Source organism: Mus caroli, chromosome 3, assembly GCF_900094665.2.
Source record: "Mus caroli chromosome 3, CAROLI_EIJ_v1.1, whole genome shotgun sequence".
Taxonomy (NCBI): domain Eukaryota; kingdom Metazoa; phylum Chordata; class Mammalia; order Rodentia; family Muridae; genus Mus; species Mus caroli.
The window spans coordinates 99,680,962-99,702,639 of record NC_034572.1 but is presented as its reverse complement, the minus strand read 5'-3'; the positions used below and the strand labels follow the sequence as shown (position 1 = coordinate 99,702,639).

At 45.6% G+C, this 21,678-nt stretch overlaps 1 protein-coding gene across 2 annotated transcripts in view; it reads right to left on the bottom strand.

The window, feature by feature from the left end:
- Positions 1-737: 737 nt before the first annotated feature.
- The window catches only part of Kcnd3 (potassium voltage-gated channel subfamily D member 3), a 222,009-nt gene continuing 201,068 nt past the window's right edge, over positions 738-21,678 (bottom strand). The window contains exons 3-8 of one of the 2 annotated variants that reach the window (XM_021158357.1): positions 16,048-16,210; positions 9,621-9,722; positions 9,200-9,289; positions 7,742-7,798; positions 6,428-6,675; positions 5,306-5,748 (exon numbers count right to left, since the gene is read on the bottom strand). In XM_021158357.1, coding sequence (XP_021014016.1) covers positions 5,547-5,748; positions 6,428-6,675; positions 7,742-7,798; positions 9,200-9,289; positions 9,621-9,722; positions 16,048-16,210 — 862 coding nt within the window. In that variant the 3' untranslated portion in view covers positions 5,306-5,546. Of the gene's footprint in view, positions 5,749-6,427; positions 6,676-7,741; positions 7,799-9,199; positions 9,290-9,620; positions 9,723-16,047; positions 16,211-21,678 lie in introns of both variants that reach the window. The other variant, XM_021158358.2, reaches the window with a different exon arrangement.

Below are 21,678 nucleotides of genomic sequence, written 5' to 3'. Positions count from 1 at the left end.
GAGCTATGGGTCTTTAGTGACACCTAGTGGGCGGTGAGTGCGTAGTGCTGAGAATGAATTTCATAGTTGACTTGGGCATTCATACTGTGTTTCCCAAGCCCTTTGACTGTTTTCATTGGGACCTGGTGGTTGTGGAGAATGAAAAGGATGCTGTTGGATGGCAGAACATGAAAATGCTGCTTCTCTCACACCAATGGAATTGTTAGGGTTAAAGGAGAACTTCAAGATACTTAACCCCACCCTACCCCACCCAACCCCTTTAAAATCAAGAAAGAAACTGAAGGGAAGAAGTTAAAAAGTGACCGATGTGAAGTAGAAGATACAGGACAACGAGCCTGAGCTTGAGCTTCTGGTGCCTGTCAGATCTTGGGGTAGGGATGGGGCGGCGGGGGGTGGGGGTGGGGAGGCTTGTTTGAGACCTTTGTCTAAGTGGAACAAACATTAGAGTATATATAAAGACATTTTTTATTTAGTAACTGGCCCTTAAGAGCTGTAGACAAATTTATCCTGGTGTTTTGCTGTTAAAACTGAACTTGCTTAAGGCATGTAGGAAGGCAAGAAGCTCCAGGAAATTTTAGTAGAGTTGCTTACATGGAAGGAGATGGGTAGGCTGGTTAGCTGAGGCTGTTACACCTAAGATTATGTGTCTGCTAGCAGCCTGGAAAGCTGGCTGGTGTAAGGCTATACTTTTGGAAAGGAAAAAACTGGTGTTAGAAAAAAAAATCTCACTAGAAGGCTTGTGGCACATAATTTGTTTAATCCAGATTGGATACATCAGGTACAGCAGTGGCACAGGACTCAGTACTGTAAATGATATACATGTTATAACATTTGCACTACAATTTCAAAAGAAGACAAACTTAAGAGCTTTTTTCCCCACAGAAAGTTTTCACATTTGTCTTCCTGCAGTTTTATACAGTGTATTTCTTTGCCATTGTAATGGTGGTAAGCAAAGCCCAATAAGTATACGAAAATAGAAAAGAACACACTTGATGTTTTCCACAGGAACATTAATGGGAGCGCATGACCTCTAAGGAAAACATTGGAATGTCTGGTTATCAAAAATATACCATCCCTCCCACCTCCCTGGTTTGTAAAATAGTCCATTGGTCCAAGGAGTCCCCTAGGACTTGGGTCTGTGCCCTGCACTGGCTAATGTGTCATCAGCCAGCATAGTTTAAATAACCTGCTGAGATAAATGTCATTCCAACAGTTGATGAGAAAACGTAGAATATCCTGAATAAAAAACAAGACCCACAAGGAACCCCTTTAAAAAGCCGTTTCATTTTTCAAAGCTACTGTCCCTCAGTTCTAATGCTTTTCATGATGCTGTTTGGGCTCCAAGTGTCATGGGTCATGACAATACTTTTCCTTTATCCCATCATTTTAAAGCTTTGCAAGTAATGAGAATTCATTAGGAAATCAGAGGAAAAATAAAAGTTTTTCCTGTTCCTCTTACGGTGGTTACCATGCTAGCTAGCATGAACGGGAAACTATTACTTCAAATGAGCAGTATTGGGATCCTTCTGCCTTACTTAGTTACCTAGTATTTGAAGTGAGGGAGCCTGAATTACTAGAATCCATTAACAGTTTCAAATCTAATGCTAGCTCAATTTCAGTCACTACTGCTATTTTTAAAAAGACAAGGAAAATGATCTAGGCATATAATGCTCCCAGGTACTTTCCCTATTTGCTTTCTGACAAGAAAATGACATGATCCTGAACTGCAGAGAAATCAAAACAACTGTATAAAGTCCTCAGCAGTTCTGTATGTGACTTCTGTCAACCAGGGATCATCATTTACCACTTCCTTAACATCTGATCAAATTATGTGGTCATAAACTAAGAATGTTCAACTGTTGCAACTATCTACTGGTCTTTTGAAAGAGGTTCTGTACAGTTAGTCCTGAGCTTGAGACTAATTAGGAAATGTGGGAATGGGGAAGAAGTAATGGTCTATTCCAGGACGTCCTGCTACTTCATGAATGCTTCCTTCCCCTAATCAGCACTCTTGACGTCCAGCTTTTAAAAATATGAGCAAGTCTTCGAGCCATGGAGCAGGACCTAGAAGACACTCCAGGACACGCTAAGTCCTGGATCAAATCATAATTCTGCCATCCACTTGGCATGAAACCTTGAGTGAGGCATCTAGCTTCTTGGTGCCCATTTCTTCTGAGTCAAAAATTTACTAAGGTGACTACCTTCACAGATGGTAGTGAGAGCCCATAGTATGCTTTGAAATGCCATTGTCCAAGCCTTCTCATCGAGAAAGTCAAACAACTGCCTGAAAAATCTTGGGCATTCCCTTGTTCATCTACTTACAGAATTGATCACCCACAGCTGGTTCTACACTAGAAACGGTGGCTTCAACATCTATAATTTGTATTAGCACAGTCAGGTGATTTCCAAGAGCTATATCAAGTTCTGTTGACATTTATACACGAGTATTTCCTTATGACATGGCATCTTTGATGGTTCTTCTCCAATGGAGTAGTAACTCTGTGAGGCAAAAAGTGTGATGAAAAACCCTAAAACCAAACCAAACCAAACCCCAAAATACCAAAACCACATCAGACTAGTAGCCAAGAGTCTTGTGCTCCGGTCCCTATTCTATCCTTAAACGACATTGCCTTGAGGGAGGGAGTCAAGTTCTCTGGACCTCATATTTCCACACTTTAAAATGAATTAGAGTCTTTAATCTTCTCTGGTATGCTCAATATATTTTCCAAGTTACTTCTACTTATTGAGTGTAGTCTTAGTCTTATTCTTTTTGTCCTTTTGATACCTTCTCCCCCAGTGCTAAGTAAGGTTGAATGGAGTGGTGGAGTGGGGAATTTACTGATACCCTAGCATGGTTTGAATACCATGAGCCATTGCACCAGAGAGCTATTGGTCTCCAGAAGAATCTGATACTCTGGTTGTTCACTTACTAGCCGATGAATCAGATTTGCTAAGGTGATCCAGCACATGTTCGCCCCTGTGCTTCCCCATCAATACCCTTGAGCAGATATGGCTGTGGGCTGTTTTCTTGGGTTGGTATCTTTGAGCACAGGTGAGTTGGGCTCCTTATCTCTTCCCAAGACTCAAATGGGGGAATGAAAATGCAGACAGTCTAATGGTTATTTTTAGGAATTGGATGATATGGACTTTGGAAATGAAACAGAAACAGCACAAGCATTCAGTTCACTGAAGTCAATAAAAATGGAATTTTGTGGGGGAACAGTCTTTAAAATGCATTTCTTTTCATGAGAACCATACTATGCTGTGTTGGTGCACGGTCCCAAGTAACATGGAGATGCTCTGTTGAAGCAGTCATTATTCTAACTCTCTAATGACTTGTTCTGAAATAGAATGGTGGTGTGCATGAGAATGCAAGTGTTCCTTTTAAACTCTAGCTTTATTCCACTCAGTTCTTAGGACTTATCATGCACCTAGACATTCCTTTGTTCCATGATTCATAAAGGAAGATCCTTTTCTACTTCTTGGACTACCTGCTAAAATTGGGTCTAGCTTGGCTCTACTCCTTGGCCAATAAAATATATGTACAAAGTTACTAGATTGGAAGAACCACTCCATTCCTATAAGGGGAGAAATCCTGAGGCCAGATGTAGGAGAAAGGGCTGTCAGGGGCCACTGAGGATGAAGACAGAGAGACAAAGATAGAAGAAAGGGTGCCTTTCTTCCACCCTTCTAGCCACTCTCTGGTTTGGTACCTCCTCAAAACATCAGGGCTTCTCTGCATACAAGGTCACTGGAGCTGGACCCAGGAAGCCCCTTCAGGTCGCTGGCTAGTTAAAACTCATCTAGATGGCTGTAGTGGGCAGGGAGATTTTGACATGCAAATGAACAGCTTATCTGTATTTTAAATGGAGCTGTAGAATGGATAAATTCCCAAGCAGCTCCTGTGTCTCAGATCCCAGGCTTCAGAGACTGCAGGAGAGTATTTGGGGTTGAGAAGGGCAGGAAAGGGCTCGTCACTAACCCTGGGGCCCACTTGCTCTGCTGTTAAGTGGTGAAAACCATTAGGAAGATTCCAGAAACACTTTTCCCAGGCCCACTACCATGCAAATAACTTGAACCAACGTATCCACATTTCCAAGAAGTAGTCTCCACTTCCCATTTGCATGGAGGTCGTCAGTGGCGCCACCCATCAGCTGTCTTCGGAGATGGGGGCTGAAGATGGCTCAGACCTCAAGGCATCTTTCTGACCAGACAATGATCATCTAGAGCCTCTTGCTTGCTTTCTTGTTTTGAAACATCCTTCATGAGGCACACAGGCTTAACCTTCACAGCTTCTGTGTAGGAACTAACTGCCTTGGGCAGTAAGCCAGGGTCTCCTCCCATACCCCTCACTTGAAGATGCTCATGGAGCATCCTGGCAGAGCTCCACACGGCCTTCCTGGTGGATCCTAAAGGAGGGCACATAGCAAGGTGCTCCGGAGCTGTGGCAGTTTCCTGGTGCTTCTCTCTTCATGGGGGCATAGCAGAAACAACTGCTTTCTGAGGTTGCTGATTTCCTTTTCAAGACCCGATGTGGTAAATGTGACCACCACCCTGACCCAAACTGCAAAGATGAGTGGTTCCAATCAAAATGGAAGCACCTCTGTTCATAATATAGACTTACCTCACCCTTTAACTCAGCCCACTTGCCTTCCTTTTTTTTCTGTATTAGCATTCACTCAGCCTGACTCCAGGCACAAGTCTGCAGTACTTGGCAGTGACAGAGGATTTACTGTCCATGGTGAGACAGATGGTTGGACACAGAAAACAGCCAAGGTGAAGCAGATAGGTACAGAGACAAAGGAGACGGACCAACGGAGCAGAAGGTTTGCTGTGTGGTTGGTTGCTTGACAGTTCTGTGCAGGTCAGTTGGGCAGTGAGGGCCCGGCTAAGGGAACCGCACTCATCCAGGGAATGGGGAGAGAACTCAGCAGTAACTGACTTTGAGTCTAAAAGCTTTTGCTATAAAAGAAGAAAAATAAAAACCAACCTCACAAAATGCATTGTTTTGGTTTAAAGGTGTTGGGTCCGTGGAGAAAAACATTTCACAAAAATCTGTTGATGATTTTGTTTTCCACCTTTTCCCATGAATAAATATTATCCATTAAGAGCCTTGAAAAAGGTGCTTAAATACACAGTGTTATATTTTCTTCCTGTTTGCATGTGATGACTCGGCCTCTGGGCAGCTCTTGGTCTTGTGTTTTCCTCACTGGGGTTTCCAGAAACAACTGTTATTTGGTCTGAGGTATCCCCACCAGGCCCTGTCCAGGCAAGCAGCCTGCACCCCCTAATGGCCAATCCCCTACCCACCCCCTCCCTTCCTCTGGCCCCAGTAAGATGCAATGTCACAGGGCTGTGTCCACACCAGCAGCAGGATCCTTGGGTACCCTTTGCTGCTTCCTTTCCCTTCCAGGCACAAGTCTCAGTGCTAGGGGTGCAACGGGGCCGGCCAGAAATAGTGGGAGGGAGTGGTCCCAGTGGCCACTCACCAACATGCCAGCCCCTTTCACTCCCCACTACCCCCTCAGGCCCTCTGTCCAGTGTGTTTACAAGGCAGAGACCTTGACAACATTGCTGGTTATGGAAGGAATGTTCGTGTTGGGGCCTGGGCTGGCAGGGGATGGCCGACTTTCTCCCTCTGGGGTTAGAGCTGGGGGGGTGGGGATGCTGATGATGGCTGTGGTAATCTGGGATGTTTTGCAGTTTGGTCTCAGTCCATCGTCTGCTTTCAAATTAAGGCTGGAGCGACTAGGATAGAAAAGAGTGAGTTGAAGATAGTTCCTGCTTGTGGGCACCCCAAATCTCCCTTGACTCCCGCCATGATTTTTGCTCTACGCTCTGTCAAAGAACTCAGTGGCCCTTGATCTCGCCCTTTAATAATCAGCTTATAATTGCCATTCTAACTGCTATTAACAATCACTAAATCATGCGGATAGTACTTATTCCCAGCCCAGTGGACTTATAACTTGTGATGTTATGACATTTGCTTTTCCTGAATTTTCTCCAACGTATTTGGAACTAATGGGGGAATGCCTTAAATATAAACAGAGATGAGAAGGGAAAGTCAGTTTGTGATTCATAATCAGTTTGGGGTCAGCCATAGATGTCACATTGCTGAGAAAAGTATTTTCTTAGGAAAATGATCATAGTCCATCTTTTCAATTTTTGAAATCTTTTTCAGTTTTTAGCCCCCTACTACTTAAACCCACTTTTGACCTACACTGCTACAGTATCATCCAATAGCCATGAAGACCCTTGGATTAACTTTAATGCGTGAGAAGAAAAGTGGGGGAAGAAAGCAGAGGGGCCCCATGCCGTAGATGAGGGGAGCCACAAGGAGATCCCAGAGGTTCTAATGCTGTGATTGTTTAATTCTGGAAAGAGGATGACTCAGGCTTTGGGGGTGGCAGGAAGGGAAGCCGCCCACCTGGTGGTGAGGGAGGGCTGCTCGCTGCCCTGGATGTGGAGCGTGCTGAGCTCCTGCATGCTGCGCAGGCGGGTGGCGGGCAGGTTAGAGTTGGGCAGGTGTGTGGTCTTCTTGCTACGACGGGAGCAGCAGGTGGTGGTGAGGCCCGAGTGGCTGGACAGAGAAGGACTTCTGGTGGAGGGGTAGTTCTGCATTGAGCTCTCCATGCAGTTCTGCTCAAACATCTGCTCATCAATAAACTCGTGGTTCTGGGGGAGGAAGGAGAGAAAGTGAAAAAGAAGAAAAGGGCAGGGCAGAGCCCCAGTCTCTGGTTGCCTGTCTGCCTGCTTGGGGTCTTTCATGAACGATGCCCAGATGGCTGGATTACAGAGAAGTGTTTGGGAGAGGTTTCATTTTCACAGGTGTCAATGTCAAAAGACTCAAACTGGCTTCCCTGGCCATTTGATTGGACAGGGGCACAGTTGTTAAACCATTATGTTTCATACACACCATATACAGCTTTGAGTAGAAGGGGCTCGGAGAGACCTAGGGGCATCGGCAGAGCTGGAATCAGTAAGCTCTGAAGCCATTGAATATGAGTCTTCTAGTTCGTCTTTATGCATCTGATGACTCTTAGCGATGTGACGTAACTTTGTAAACGTTTCAGACCATTCATAGAATTGGAGGGACAATGTTCTTGAATGCAAAGGGGTCAAATTGCTAAGGATAAGATTTCTTTTCATTTTTTTTCCTTTTTGTCTGGTTAAAGCATATGGATCTTTAACTACCTGGTGGTACAGGATTCCTAGGTCAACTGTGAGCTTGGGAAAGAATGTTAACTGTGTCTTGACTATAGGGCATGAGCGTGGCTTGTAGCTAAACCCAAGACAATTTGAAAATGGCTGCTTGACCAAGGTGATTAAAACTCTGTGGCATTGGCAGTGAGGCTAAGGCTGTCAGAATGAGGAGGAAGAGAAGTATAAGAACAGAGATCAAAGAGTCCCCTGGCAGCCAGTACCAGGAGTTCCCAGGTAATGTGGGAGGCAGCATAGAGCTATGTGGCACTTGGGCATTCCAGAGGAAACGAACCTTGAAGCTGGATCCCACTGTCCCCTCAGCCCCTGGGGAGGGTCAAAGGAAAGAATGGGAAAGGAAATTGGGTAGTTTGGGTACAAAACCACTAGGAGCCTGAGCTGGTACTGGGTGTGACATCAGAGATAGCATAAGCCCAGGAAGAATCAGTTGCACATGCAGAAAACCAGGCTAGGGGTAAGCAGAGTAGATCCACAGACTCAAGACTCAGAGAGAAGAACAATTGAATTTATAAAGTTATACCTTGATGGTGGAGGTTCGTACAGATAACAGGGGATCATCCACAAGATAGGATAACCCCTACAGGACAACATGCCAACAGAAGATAGAAACACCATTGATTGTACATTCCAGCATTCCAGTTTTGACATTCAATTTCTCAATCCCAGCATTCCACCCTCCAAGTTCAACATTCCAGCCCTCCCTGTTCTCAGCATTCTGCTTCTCTTGTCCCAACATTTCACCCCTTGGTTCCAATAGGAACCTGCTTAACCCAACCCAACATTCACTCTTTCCATATCAATACTCTTCTCTTTCTATCCCAACATTCCACCCCTGGGTCCTACATTCCTTCCCTAGAATCTGGCATTCCAATATCCCATCCCTGCAGTCAGTCCAGCATTCTCTCAGCCTCAGCGTACCACCCCCAACCCCAGCATTCCATCTCTGAACCCCCAATGCCAACATTCCAGCTCTTCAAACCCCAAGGATTCCACCCATGTCCTTTTAATGTATACATTCCACCCAGCACATGCAACTTGGAATGGGCAGTGGGGTCTGGGCCTATACCATTGGCAAGCTCAGTTTCCTTGGGAGAACTTCTAGATATGCATAGATGGTTTTTGACCATAGATGCTGGAGCCTGGGTTTGCAAAGCACTTCCCCATTGGGAAGGTCTCACTGGGTTTCAACTGTCATCCATCGTATTCATTTTGAGTAAGAGGCATCTAGCATCTGGGAGGCCAGGTTATGGGCTACTAGGAATTAAGAAGTTCCTTTCCAGAGTGTGCTGAGCCCTGACTCTAGACTCCAGGGAACTGGCAAGGAACTGGGAAGATGTTCATTCTATTCTGAGTTCTCCCACCCTACTGTTCCTAGCACCTTTTGCCAAGGGTTCAGGGTTGGCCCTACTGCCCTTCCTTTCAGGCTGTCACTAAGGCACAAGCATCATTCTCATTCCAGCTGTGGCACCCTAAGCCATGATCCGCCTTAGCAATTGGCCTTTCACGATTCAAACTCCCTACAAAACTGCAAAGTTACTAAGCGGGGTTGAGACTGATAAATTTTTGGCTAAAGAATATATATGCTGCCCCCTTCATTAATGTAGGCACAAAAGGATTGCATCAACCCAGCAACAGGGGTGGGGCAAATCTACCCTTTGTACATTCTTTTAGGGTGATGTCCATCAGAACTAAGAAATAAAAACCAAAACTCTTAGTCTTCAGTAACCAAGACACCTGCTGGTGTTACAGGGGAATGGGAAGGCCATGGGAGTGGCTTCTTCTCTAGAGCCGTAGGACACAGTTGATCTGTCACTCTGGTGACCTTGCCCCACCCTTAGGGTCTTCATCCTAGGGGCAGAGAGACTATGGTTTTGGATTGGAAGGGGACAGATGAACTCTCTGGCCTAGGGATGATAACGTGTGTACAGCCTTGGGAGGTCAGGGATGAGGCAGGAGGGGGCAGTAGGCTGGAACTCACAGTGGTCTTTTCTAAGCAGTGTAGCAGGTGGTGGTGCTGGCTCTCAATGAGTGAGGTGGTCTTGCCCATCTGCTCCTCTTCTGGGGTGCCCTAGGGAGAAAAAAAAGACCACGGATAAAGCTGATATCTTCGCCTCTTCCAGCCTCTCCTTTTCATCATAGAAGGATAGAAGAGCATGGGAAAAAAATCTTGATACGCCATATTAGGGCTTATCACCATGAAACACACTGGCCTTGGGCTGGGGGTCCTTGTCAACAGTGGGCTTATGGGCAGCAGTGATATTTTATGTTGGTGGGAAGATTTGGAAACAGGTTTCTGTCAGAGTCTAAATTGAAGCTTTCTGGAGAGTGCTGGTTCGTGTGGATGAGAAAACAAACCTATTTCTATTTTATCTCCTCGGCTAGGTCTTCTGGGCACTTACTGTCAGCTCCAGGGCCTCATTGAGGAGCCCATTACGCTTGCTGTGCAGGTAGGCATTGGAGCTTCCTGTTTTGGCCACCCGGATCCTGGCAAGGCGGGCCTTCTGTGGTTGGTAGACAATAAGAGAGACAATAAGATACGAGAAGAGCAAGCCTGGCAGAGCCTGTGACAACAGCTGCCCACTGAGTTCCCCCAGCATTGTCTGATAAGGGAAAATGAGCTCCTGTGTCCTAGCCTTATGCATCTCTTTATAGAGATGCTAGACTGGATCTAAGACCTATGTACCCACCTTTGCAATTTAGCCGTGGTCAGGACTCTAGGAATCTTCACAAACATTCCGCCTGGGTAGAGTCTCTTGGTGGAAGGAATACCATGGTTTCAAGTTCTCTCTCCTGAAGCGTTCATGACCGTTTCCACTCAGTATTTCACAATGGCTTATGCCATTCAATTATCTCCTATCCCTAATGAGACTGTAGAGTCAGTCCCTAGAGGACAGTATGTGCTAACTTGTCCTGATTCTCTCCTGGATTCCAGTGTGGTTGGTTCCCCACATGCTGTAGGTTCCCAAATAATAGTTAATTATGAAAAAAAAAAGTGAAGAGAGCAACGGTACCAGTGACAGCTCTTAACTGAGGTGTCTGTTTCCTCCTTTGGCTACCACAAGCTTTGTCTTTCCACTAAGGCAGCATACCTGCTTGTCTCTCCACTGTTTCTCTCCCGTTTGCCTTCTTTGTTACCAGGGGCCTCTCGCTCTTTTTAAAGTTAAGAAATGTATTTATAGGTGCATGATTGGCTTTGGAAGTTATTAGTAGATACATTAATGGATGTGTCAATCAATATACATATATGCTGGGCACAGAAGTGGGAAGGATGTACTACACGTAGAGGTGGCCTGGTGTGTATGTCCAGAAAGGAACACATTCCAGTATATCTCTTTGGGTTTATCTCCACAACTGAAACCCTCCCTGGGAAAGCCCTCAGCAGACAACCAACCCCCTTTGGCTTAAAGCACATCGCCTGGGTTCTGTAGAACTGGAAGCAGCTCTAAGCCAGTGCTCTTAAGAAGAAGAGTCCTTGAGAGTCATAGTCCTAATCTGGAGTGGAAGATCCTCTTCCTGCCTTTGGGTAGAGTGACACACAAAACTTGAACATGGACTCTGAAAGATGGACTGTCAATGGAATCACAAAGATATGTTACGTTCCCTGTCTCTTGGGAACTCTCCCACTAGCCAGTATCTCCTAGCAGGGATAATTCAACTTTCCCCTGGTCTTTGAATACGGAGAAGGGGCTAGAACTTATGTTTCGAAGGTATTCCTATAAATCCAAGGATGGCTGCTCCTCTACGTGGAGAGAATGAAGAGGAAGACATGCAAAAGAAAGGCCAGGGAACCACTCCTGTCACTTCCCATCTCTGAGAACAATTCATTCATTCATTCACTCATTCACTCATTCATTTCATGTCTAGGATAAGTCTGCCCGGGAACCCTGCTGCCGCATCCCATGCATCCCATGGTAGATGTTAATAGTCCAGTGAGTTCCTCATAGTTCATGGAGTTGACTGCTGTTACTTTGGGAGAAGGCTAGGTTTTGAGGGCTGCATATGGAAATCCAATTGTGTAAAGCTCATTATAATGGCCTTATATAATCTGATTGCCACTTACAGCCAGACCTTTCTCATATGTAGGCTCTGTCTTTATTACTTTCTGGAGATGAAAGGTTCTCCTGTCCTCCTCTGTGGCACTTCTTTTAATCTTATCTCACTCTGGATTCTATTAAAGTAGAAGATTGTCACATCAAACACACCGTATCATTTAATCATTCCCAAGTGGGATGCAGAGGTTTGAGGCATGTTTGCAGAACTGTATCCTTCCGTGTAAAACTTGGTGGTGCTCTCTGCTTGGTTTCGTGTTCCTGAGGGCCAGAGCCTTGGGCTTATGCACATTCTTTTGTTGCTAGCATCCAGTGCAGGTTCAACACTGAGCAGGAGTTCAAGCAAAGCTTGTGGTAGCCAAAGGAGGAAGAGCAAGTACAGCTGGCTGGAAGTCTGTGCTTGTAAAGCTATTGTAAACAGGCGCAGTCTTTGTGTCAGCATGTGGACTGGAAAGGTTTCAGCTCATGTCTTCTAACTAGGAAGCCAAATGCAGCATCTTTCTCACAGCATCTTTCGCTTTCCTCCCCGAGTTCACCTCCTTTCCGGTATGTTTCTAACCTTCAAGACCAAAGCCCAGGAAGTGGAATCTTCAACAGGTACAAATGGAACTTTGGGGTTGGAGGAGTGAGATCCAGTACAACACTGTCAGCCTGGACATGTCCAGACCATCCGATGACCCTCGAGGAACCTGTCACAACTGAAACTCCCTAGCTTGCAGCTGGCAGGGACAGCCTGCACAGGAGTCTTTGTATATCTTGCCTTGAAAGGGGCAGGTGGAGAAGAGAGAAATGGATACGCAAGCAGTTGTACACTTAGACATTTATCAGAGAGACATTGAGCCATGCTGATATAAACATGAACACACGAATGTTCACTGCTCTTACTTGTAATAACTGAAAACCATTGCTATCCTACATGTTCTTCAATAGACAACTGCCCAGTGGAACACTACTGAGGGAGAACATTGAAAGAACTGGTGAATGGACTTCAAATTAAAAAAAAAATCTTTTTTTTTTGAGACAGAATCTTGTTGAGTTACCCAGGCTGCCTTTGAATGAAGTAGCCCAGGTTGGCCTTGAACTTACAATTCTCTCATTTCAGCCTTCTGAGTATCTGGAATTACATACAGCCTGTACAACTAGACCTGGAATAAGGGATTAGTGATATAATTTTAATTAGTCTCTGGGAATTATATGGGTGGAAATGGCCAACTCCTGAAGGTTACCTGCTGTATGAGTACATAATGTATGCAACTTTTTTGAAATGAAAGCATTTTTATAGGTGGTGATCAGACAAATGGTTCCCAGGAGGAAAGGACGAGTGGAGATATAGCAGGGTGTGGTTATAAAAGCCACAGGGGTTCTCAGAGTCATGATGCTTCTGGGTCTGCAGGAGTCTCCATGGGTGAGGGATCTGAAGCACACACACACACACACACACACACACACACACACACACACACACACATACACACACACACCTATACACACACACACACCCTTACACACACACACACACACACACCACCACCACCACCACCACCTCCACCACCACCACCACCAACAACAACAATAACCCACCCTACCCAAAAACCCTGGGGCAGTCTGAAGAAGATGGGTGAGAGAGGTTGCTTCATACCATTTGTGTACTGCACAGTTTTATAACATGCAATCATTAGACAAAACTGGCCAAAGTACATAAAAGGTCTATTTTTGCAAGTACACGTGGACCTATAGTTATGAAATGTTTCTTTAAAATCAAAGGATATGGTACTGGGGGTGGGGGTGTAGTTAAAGGATAGATAGAGCATTTGCCTACCAAGAACAAGGCCCTGAGTTTAATCCCAAGCACAACAAAAGTAAAAGCAAAACTAAGACAATTGCCCCTGAACCCAAAGAATGTGGGCAGAGCTAGGGCAGGTGGAAGCTTCTCTATCCTGAGTGCCTCTGCTGGACGACACTGGCTCAGCTCTGGTTCTCCTGGACCACAGTAGTCAGTCCCCAGGGTAGATGTGACACACTCATTTCTTTTGGAGCCTTTATCTACCAGGCGCCCTGGCTGGAGCTTACTTTTATGTCCTTGCATCTCCCAGAAGCACCATCGGGGCTAAGGGCTATCATCAGCTTCCCTAACCTCCTCCCTGTCCCAATCTCTCCACTTTCGCTAAATCCCCTGAGTCAGCCTTGCCTTGGCTCACCATGACAGACTGAGTGCTGGGAGCAGACAGTATTGTTTTTCCCTCTCACAGGAAGCCCAAGGTGACTGAGACAGAGCTGTGCCACCTGGAGGAGAAACAGCACCCAGGCTGGGTGAAAACATGTAAATATTTACTTAGTTCAAAGGATAGAGAAAGGGGTTGTGGAGGGCTCCTCTTGAGTAGCTTAGAGGGAGGAAAAAGCCAGAGTTAGTCCTTCTGGATTTTAATCACACACCATAAGCTTTATACAGTCTGCGGGAAACATTCCATGTTATAGTCTTTGCAGATGGGCTTCTTTGAGAAGTAGGAATGGTGTAGGCAGGGAGGGAAAGGTGGCTACAGAGCACAGCTACCTCTGGAGGGGCTCTTACCATTGAGCCTGGCACTCCTGAGAACCCTACCCACTCTGCAAAACAAAACAAAAAACAAAAAATCCCAAAAACCAAAAAATCAAAAAACAAAAACAAACCCCCTGTGTCTGTGCTTGCCAGGGGTTAGGAGGTGCAAGGGCAGCATATGTGCTATAGGATAACCTGGCCTTGGGGTTTGGATGTGATAGCCAGGTTTTCTTTGCCCCTTTATTTAGAACTGTGTGATGTATCTAGTCATTGTTCACTTTTACCAGCTGCCTTGAACAGGAAAAGATAAGACTTCCATTTCAGGAGTGTCTGGGAGTGAGGAGACCTTGACTTTGGGTGAAGAGATAGAAGGTAGATGCTACAGGGGACAGAGGACCTCAGAAGAAAGAATTTATGGCTGGCAAAATTACAGACCAGGCATGGGTACAGGGGAACAGGAAGGTAAGGAGGAGGGGAGACAATGACTTGCAAGAGGTCATTTTTAGGATTTGGGGGCAGGCTTAGTGTATGATTATATTATTCATTGTATATTTTGCTATTTGTTTTCTGTATACGTTGTTATACCATTGTTTTAGAGTTAGCTTAAACTTGTGGCCTTGTTTGTTTGTTTGTTTTGTTTGTTTGTTTTTGTTTTTTTTTTCCGAGACAGGGTTTCTCTGTATCTCCCTGGCTGTCCTGGAACTCACTCTGTAGACCAGGCTGGCCTCAAACTCAGAAATCCACCTGCCTCTGCCTTCCAAGTGCTGGGATTAAAGGCATGCACCACCACTGCTCAGCAAACTTGTAGCTTTTTATAACTATGTTATAGCCAGTATACACAGACCTGTTCTTAGGTTCTACATTCGTTTGTATGGTAATTCCTGCTACCCAGGAATTACTTCTGCCAGTGGGAGCAAGTAATCTAGCTGTTAGGCCTGTCACATGGAAGGTGCTTACTTAAATATCTGTAGGAGTGACAGGATGGAAGAAAGACAAAAGAGCAAATTCCTTCTCTCTAAACTCATCTTCCAACAAGGTGCCCTTCTGTCTTTTCTACAGAGACTGACCTCTGTGTACACAGAGGCACAGGTCATGACTTCCAGAGCAATAAAGGTACCATTTTCATCCCAGATCAAAAGGGAAATAGACACTTCCCTTCAGATATCCCTTGCCTTCTAGTCTTTCCCAACTTGATTGAACTTAGAATCCCTCAGGAGACTGGTGAGGCACCCTCTGGGAGTATCTATGTTGTTTAGAGAGAGACCCACTTAATGGGAATGGTGCCAGCACGTGGGCGTGGGCTCCGATGAAAAGAGAAAGACAGCGGAGCTCTGGCATTCCCTCCATCTCCGCCACAGTCTGGCAAGAGATGAAGAGTAATCTCCATCATGTGTTCCCCCTGTCGCCATGATGTTTGAGGGCCAAGCAGACAGACGAAGCCTTCTGAAGCATTTAATTATATATGACAGGCATTTGTCACAGCCAGGCAAATAATACAGAACCCTTGTAAAAGTATTGCCAGGAACCATCTCCGGATGATGCCTTGGAATTGTGGTGTGACCTTGCTGTCCCAGAGAGAAGCCTGAAGGCCATAGGAGAAAGGGGTTTCTGAGCACAGCAGCCTGTAGGCATCTTGCTCAGTATGGGCAGACAATGGTATTTCACTTACCTGTTTTCTAAGTACAGACTTGGCAGAACCCAGAGCTTTGCCCAGGCCTGGTGCTGACTCTCTAGTTATCAACTGAGTTCTGTGACTTGACATGGCACCCTGGTGCTTACTAATATTTGATGTTCCACTTGACCTAGAACCAGTGGCCACAGTCTCTTCTCCTCTCACAGTGTTCATTTTTTTTCTTTTCTGCACATTTATTTTTGTCACTTGGTTTTTTTATAGGCCCTCAACAGGATATTAAAATGGCATTTTGTTTCCTGGTAAGCTCTTGGGTGGGCTGCTTGGTGGCCATGGCTGGGGGTATAGAAATGGAGCTATGTGTCAGTTAATAGATTACTTGCATGGAGGACAATCAGATTCTGTGTCAATAACTGAAGATTTGTTGCATTCTATAGCAGCAGACTGAGGCTAACTGAGGACATTGGTGGGTAGGAGGATACAACACTGCCTCATCTTTCCAAGTGAGAGGATGTCCATGCAGGGATCCTCCAAAGGATCTAGGATTGGCAAGGCTGCCTGAGTCTCCCACCCTTCCTACTCCCTCTCCCAACCCTGTCTCTAAGACTTACCTTTTGCGCCCTGCGTTTATCTGCTCTCTGGTTCTGGTGGTAGATCCTGCTAAAGTTGGAGACTATCACAGGGACCGGCAGAGCAATGACCAGGACACCGCTGAGGGAGCAGATGGAGCCGAATATCTTCCCTGCGATTGTCTTAGGCACCATGTCTCCATATCTGTAAGAGAGAGGGTGAGGGGTGGGCACAAGAGAGAGGATATAAGTAAGAGGCCATGTGGGAAACAAGTGGGGCTTCATAGCCAATCACTCACTTGCTCGAACACTTGTTAATTTATTCATTTATTCATTAGTGTGCCACAGTAGCTACTATACACGGGAATCGGGGCTATAATCCCAAAGTGAGCAAAAGAAGCAAACCACCTATGTTCATGGAGCTGCTTTCTATGAGGAAGGCCACACACTAGTAAATGATCCTGTTAAAAAGCCCTGTGGAGAAAAGGTAACCAGACCCAGGAGACAAACGCTACAGTTCTCACTCCTATGTGGATTTTAGCATCAAGACTTAGACTTGTGGTTAATTTGGAGTATCTGTAGAATGCACAAACCCAGAAAGGGACCATTGGTGATCCCTTAAGGGAGGGAGGATAGTAGAACAGGGGTGATAGGAAGGGGAAAGGAGAATAACAAGGGGAGAGACTTAAGGGGGGAGAGGGATAGGAGGGAGGGCAAGGAGGGGTGGGGACAGATGACTAACTTCAAGGATGTTTGAGAAAGCTATAAAGTAACCTTCTATTTTATAACCACATATACCATAATTACACATATACATACACATATATGAATATATATCATACAAATTATGATCATCATATTACTATATATTAATCCCTATCCTATATAGAATAACTACAATATATATTACAAAAGAGTTTAAAGGATTTATTTATTTATTTTATGTATATGAGTACGCTTCAGACACACCAGAAGAGAGTATCAGGTCTCGTTACTGATGGTTGTGAGCCACCATGTGGGTGCTGGGAATTGAACTCAGGACCTCTGGAAGAACAGTCAGTGCTCTTAGCCACTGAGCCATCTCTCCAGCCCACAAACGAGTTTAAGCGCAGTTATTCTGCACAGGAATTAATGCTCCTCCCAGAAGCTATAGGTTGCCAAATAAAAATCCCAGTGCTGGGCATAGGATACTTCCCCTGGAGTTGTCGGTCAAAGCTGTCCTGGAGACCCCCAAAAGAACATAGGCTATTACCACTGCTCTTGGTTGGCACCAGAACTTGGCACAACTCTATTGCTAAAGACACCATCATGGCATGGAGAAGTCAATCAAATTGGTTCTGACCAGGGAGCTTCCTCCCTGCTGGCCAGTTTTCACAGCATTAGAAAGTTCTATGTAGACTTCTGGGGTCAGGGGACGTCCACGGTCTTACCCAGCTGTGAACCCTGTAAGCTGCAATAGTGGCAAGATATGCCATGGGTGACAAAGCAGAATCAATGTTATGGGGCAACCAAGAGCTTTTGTTTAGGTGTAGGGCCTGACCCACAGGAGTCCCCACCTCTAAATGAGGAGCTATGAACATCTGATGGCTTTTAGTAGGGAGGGACAGTCAGCTGTCTGTGAAGCTATGGCTCCGGGAAAGTCAAACACAATCCAGGGTGACCCAGCATCCAGATGTATATGGGCAGCAGACACTGGAGCTGATGAAACGTCAGACATTTCTTTGTGAGTAGATAGCAGTTGATGCAGAAACGTACAACTATTTAAGTTCAGAGAATATGTGACTGTGTCATGCTCTGCCACAAACAAGGCACTCATATCAGATTTGTGTCCCTAGGCTCAGGGACCATCATGGATGAGGGAACAAAACGATTATAAGACCTGGAGGTTGGGGGGAGACTGAATCTAAAGAGTTTCTATGGCCATGATAGAATGGCAGCACTCATGAACTCACAGTAGCTGTTTGCCTCCACAAGATCAAGCCAGTCAACACTTTAGCATGGAGTGAGAAGGGCTTCAATCATCCCCACAGCTAACTGAGGAGATATGGATATTTGCTGGCTTTGGGGGAGTGAGGAACTGTTAGTTTTCTTTGAAGATATGGTTTGTGATAGGTTGACCACACTCTCGTGAGTGTCTGCACACCAAGAAATATATAGACAGCACAAATTGGAGTTGATGCAACAACCAAAGGAGAAGGAGGAAGAGGAAGAAGAGGAGGAGGAGTTGTAGTTGTAGTGGTAGAAAATTCGGGCAGACTGGACAGATGTGTGCTGGTTAGTTCCGTGTCAACTTGACACAAGCTAAAGTCATTTTGGAAGAGGAACTCTCAATTGAGAAAATGCATATAGTTAAGTCTGTTCGGTGTTTTCTTCATTAGTGATTTACGTGGGAGGGCTCAGTCTACTTTGGGTAGTGCCAACCCTGGGCAGGTAGTCCTCCTGAGCTGTATAAAAAAGCAGGCTGAGTAAGCCAACAGGAACAAGCCAGAAAGCACCGATCCTTCATGGCTCTGCCTCAGTTCCTGCCTCCAGGTTCTTGTCTTGAGTTTCTGTCCTGACTTCCTTCTGTGATGGAGTGAGATCTAAGAGTTGTGAGCTGCAACATCCTTTTCCCTCCCCAAGTTTCTTTTGATCATGGTATTTTATCCCATCAATAGAAACTCAAGATAACAGGGTGGATCTGGGAAGAGAGAAGGGAAATATTTGTGGGGAAATGTGATCAAAATACATTTTTATGAAATTCTCAGAGTTTATTAAACCAAAACACTTATTAAAAGTCCTAACAGCCCTGTGGCATTCAGCTGGCTCTATGAAGAGAACAGGCAAATGATGTGGTTAGGAAAGGCCTCACTGAGATAAGATGTGAAGTGTGATTTCTAGCCAAGTAAAACACCCAGGCCTGGGCGTACCCGGCAGAAGGATCGGGAAGTAAGAGGCCTCAGGTAATACAAATAGTTCTTTCAAGAAATTATCAAGGGTCCAGCAGGGCTGCAGACAGAGATGAAGCTGAGGAGGTAGGCAGGACACAGCATTCAACATCTAGTATCTGGGGTGAGGGGTATGGATTTGAGTTTAAGCACATGAGGAGCCATGGGTGGGTTTGAAGCAGAAGGGGAAGCTCTCAAGTATAACGCAGAAACCAACAATAAACTCAGCTTCTGTTCACTTACACATATGAAGTAACTGAGGTCTGGGTTCTGTCATGGTTTGCCTGTTACATTGCTGAGATGGGGCCTGTGCATCTTGACTTCATCTCCTTTCTAACCAACCGTGCTGTCTCAGAGATGCGCGTGGTCTCTGACACTCAGCTGCTTTAGCCACTTTGGAGTAATGCTGGACTCTTCTCAGTTTAGAACTCTCTTAAGTGCTTCACACGATGGCTGTTGCCCCTGGGACCAGTGCGGCCTGGCCCTTGCTCAGCCCCAGGCAGCTGGCCCAAGCCTCCTTCCTGCAATCAATACGATGCTCTCCACAGCAGTTAGGCTTAGCTTCCTCTTTACTGAGATAATTTAAAGGCCTTATGAAGGGAAGAACCATGAGGATTCCCTTGGCCAAAGCTGTGAGCCGGCTGTATCTGTAGCAGAAACCGCTGGTAAAATGAAGAAACGCAAAGGCAATGATACTGAGGGGATCCACGTGCCCTGAGTTTCCACGGAGGATATGGAAGGAGACAGGTTAGCCATGTTGGAAGCCTGAGGGCTTTCCCTGAAAACTTGAGGACTGTGAAGAGGGCAGGGTTGACAAGTGTTGGGTGAATGAATGAATGAATGAATGACTTCATATAAGCCCCTCAAAACCTTACGGACTAGCTCTGAGAATTGATTTCCTCCCCTTTCCTTCTCTCTGAACAGAGCCCTGGGTTCTGGCTTAAGCTGTCTCAGACACACACGACCATTGAGACCTGCTCCAATCCTTTTGTCACATTTACCTCTTCAGACTGGACACTCAAGAGATGGGGGGCTGGGAGGGGGATGAAGTGAGAGCTAGGATTTCTTTACTAAGACCATCTGGGCTGAGACCCTCCTGGGTCACCATTAAATTACTGTGATCGTGGAGAGATTTTACTTTGGACCTTGGGCTCCTTTATAAAGAGAGGATAACAAGAGCAACCAGTGTCGGGATCTCACTTGATGTATGTAGCCAATGGACATCAAACACATTTGCTTTCCTGCAGGCAATCTAGAAACCATGATTTCTGTCGGTAGGGAGCCCTAAAGATAGTTAATCGTTTCAAATCCACACAATCTCAGTGATGGTGGCGGGTAGTTTCCGTGCAATAGATCATATTAGTTGAGCTTTTCAGATGACATGACAGACTGAAGGGTGTCTGTGGCTCCACAACCACGGGGGAAGCTAAAGATGGCAGGCCAGAGGCCAGAGTCAGGAAGGCTGCATCGGAGAGTGGCTGTGGCCGGTGAGAATCATGAGCAAAACACGTTTTAGACGTTTGAAGAAATAAGGGAGGGGAGCTCTAGCCACTGCTGGACAGATGGTCTGAGGGAGCAGATGACAGAGGAAACAGAACGACTCCACTTTGCTGAGAGGAATGCATTTCATATGGAGAAGACTGGGACCTATGCCCATCGGAAGGGTTTGGAGCTTGGAGTCTGGGAGGGAGAGTGGGCATGTGCCTGGCTGGACTGATTAGATTCCCTCAGAAATGTACACAACCCTACCTGGAGATAGCACGGAGTATAGGCAGGGCTGCAGAACCACTCCCTGAGATCTCTGATCACAGCGCAGAAGAGGAACACCAAGAGGCTAGAGGCTTAAAATGGCTTTGTCGGTATTTTGAAATTGAGAAACCACAAACCAAGAGGCTTGGCATCCATCACTTCTGCCATCAGATTGCTGGCAGAATTCAAAGGCAGATTATTAAGCGGACAGCTTGTGAACTCTTGGAAAATAAGCCGTGTTTGGTTTGCTATGCACACATCTTGCCAACTTAACCTTATTTCTTGTTTTGAGAGTGAGGTTAATGGGCTGGCAGATCAGGAGATGGCTGGAGGCCCATCCCATCATGACTTTGCAGGATGTCTTTCTGCCCCAGTTCTTTACACCCTTGACAAGCTAGAGGAAGTGGTATGGATGTGTATGGATGCAGAAGAGACCAGAAGAGGCAGAGTGACCACCTCTAGTCTGGCACTTCTTCAAGATAACCAACAGTGCTCATAGGCCAACAAAGGAAGTACTCAGCACTGTTAGGAGAGTCTCCTTTAGTGAAGGCGTAAACATTAACGAAATAAAGAAGGGATCTAAAGTTGGGCTTCCAGTAGTGTGTTCCTGACTTTTCCAGTAACTTGTATAAAGCCAGAGGGAGGCAGCATGGCCTAATAATTGGGAAAAGAGCTGGAATCAGTCCTGGGTTTACCCCTGGGCCAGTAGGACTCACTAACTAGTCAAATGACCCTGGACAACTGATTTAACCCAAGCCTACACCACCTTTAGAATGGGCTTCAGATCCTCAGTACTGTGATTAATAATTAAAAAAACAATTAGTTCCACACTTGGGTAATTGTAAGTTGTCTATTGTGTTGTAGACTTGTTTTTCTGTGCCCCTCACTCATCAACATAACATGAACTCTGTCTAGGAAACCCGCCAGTCACACGCTGGCCACTCTTCTCATTCCCTCTGGTCATAACAAATTCAAAAGAAGGCAGGGTCTTTCCTAG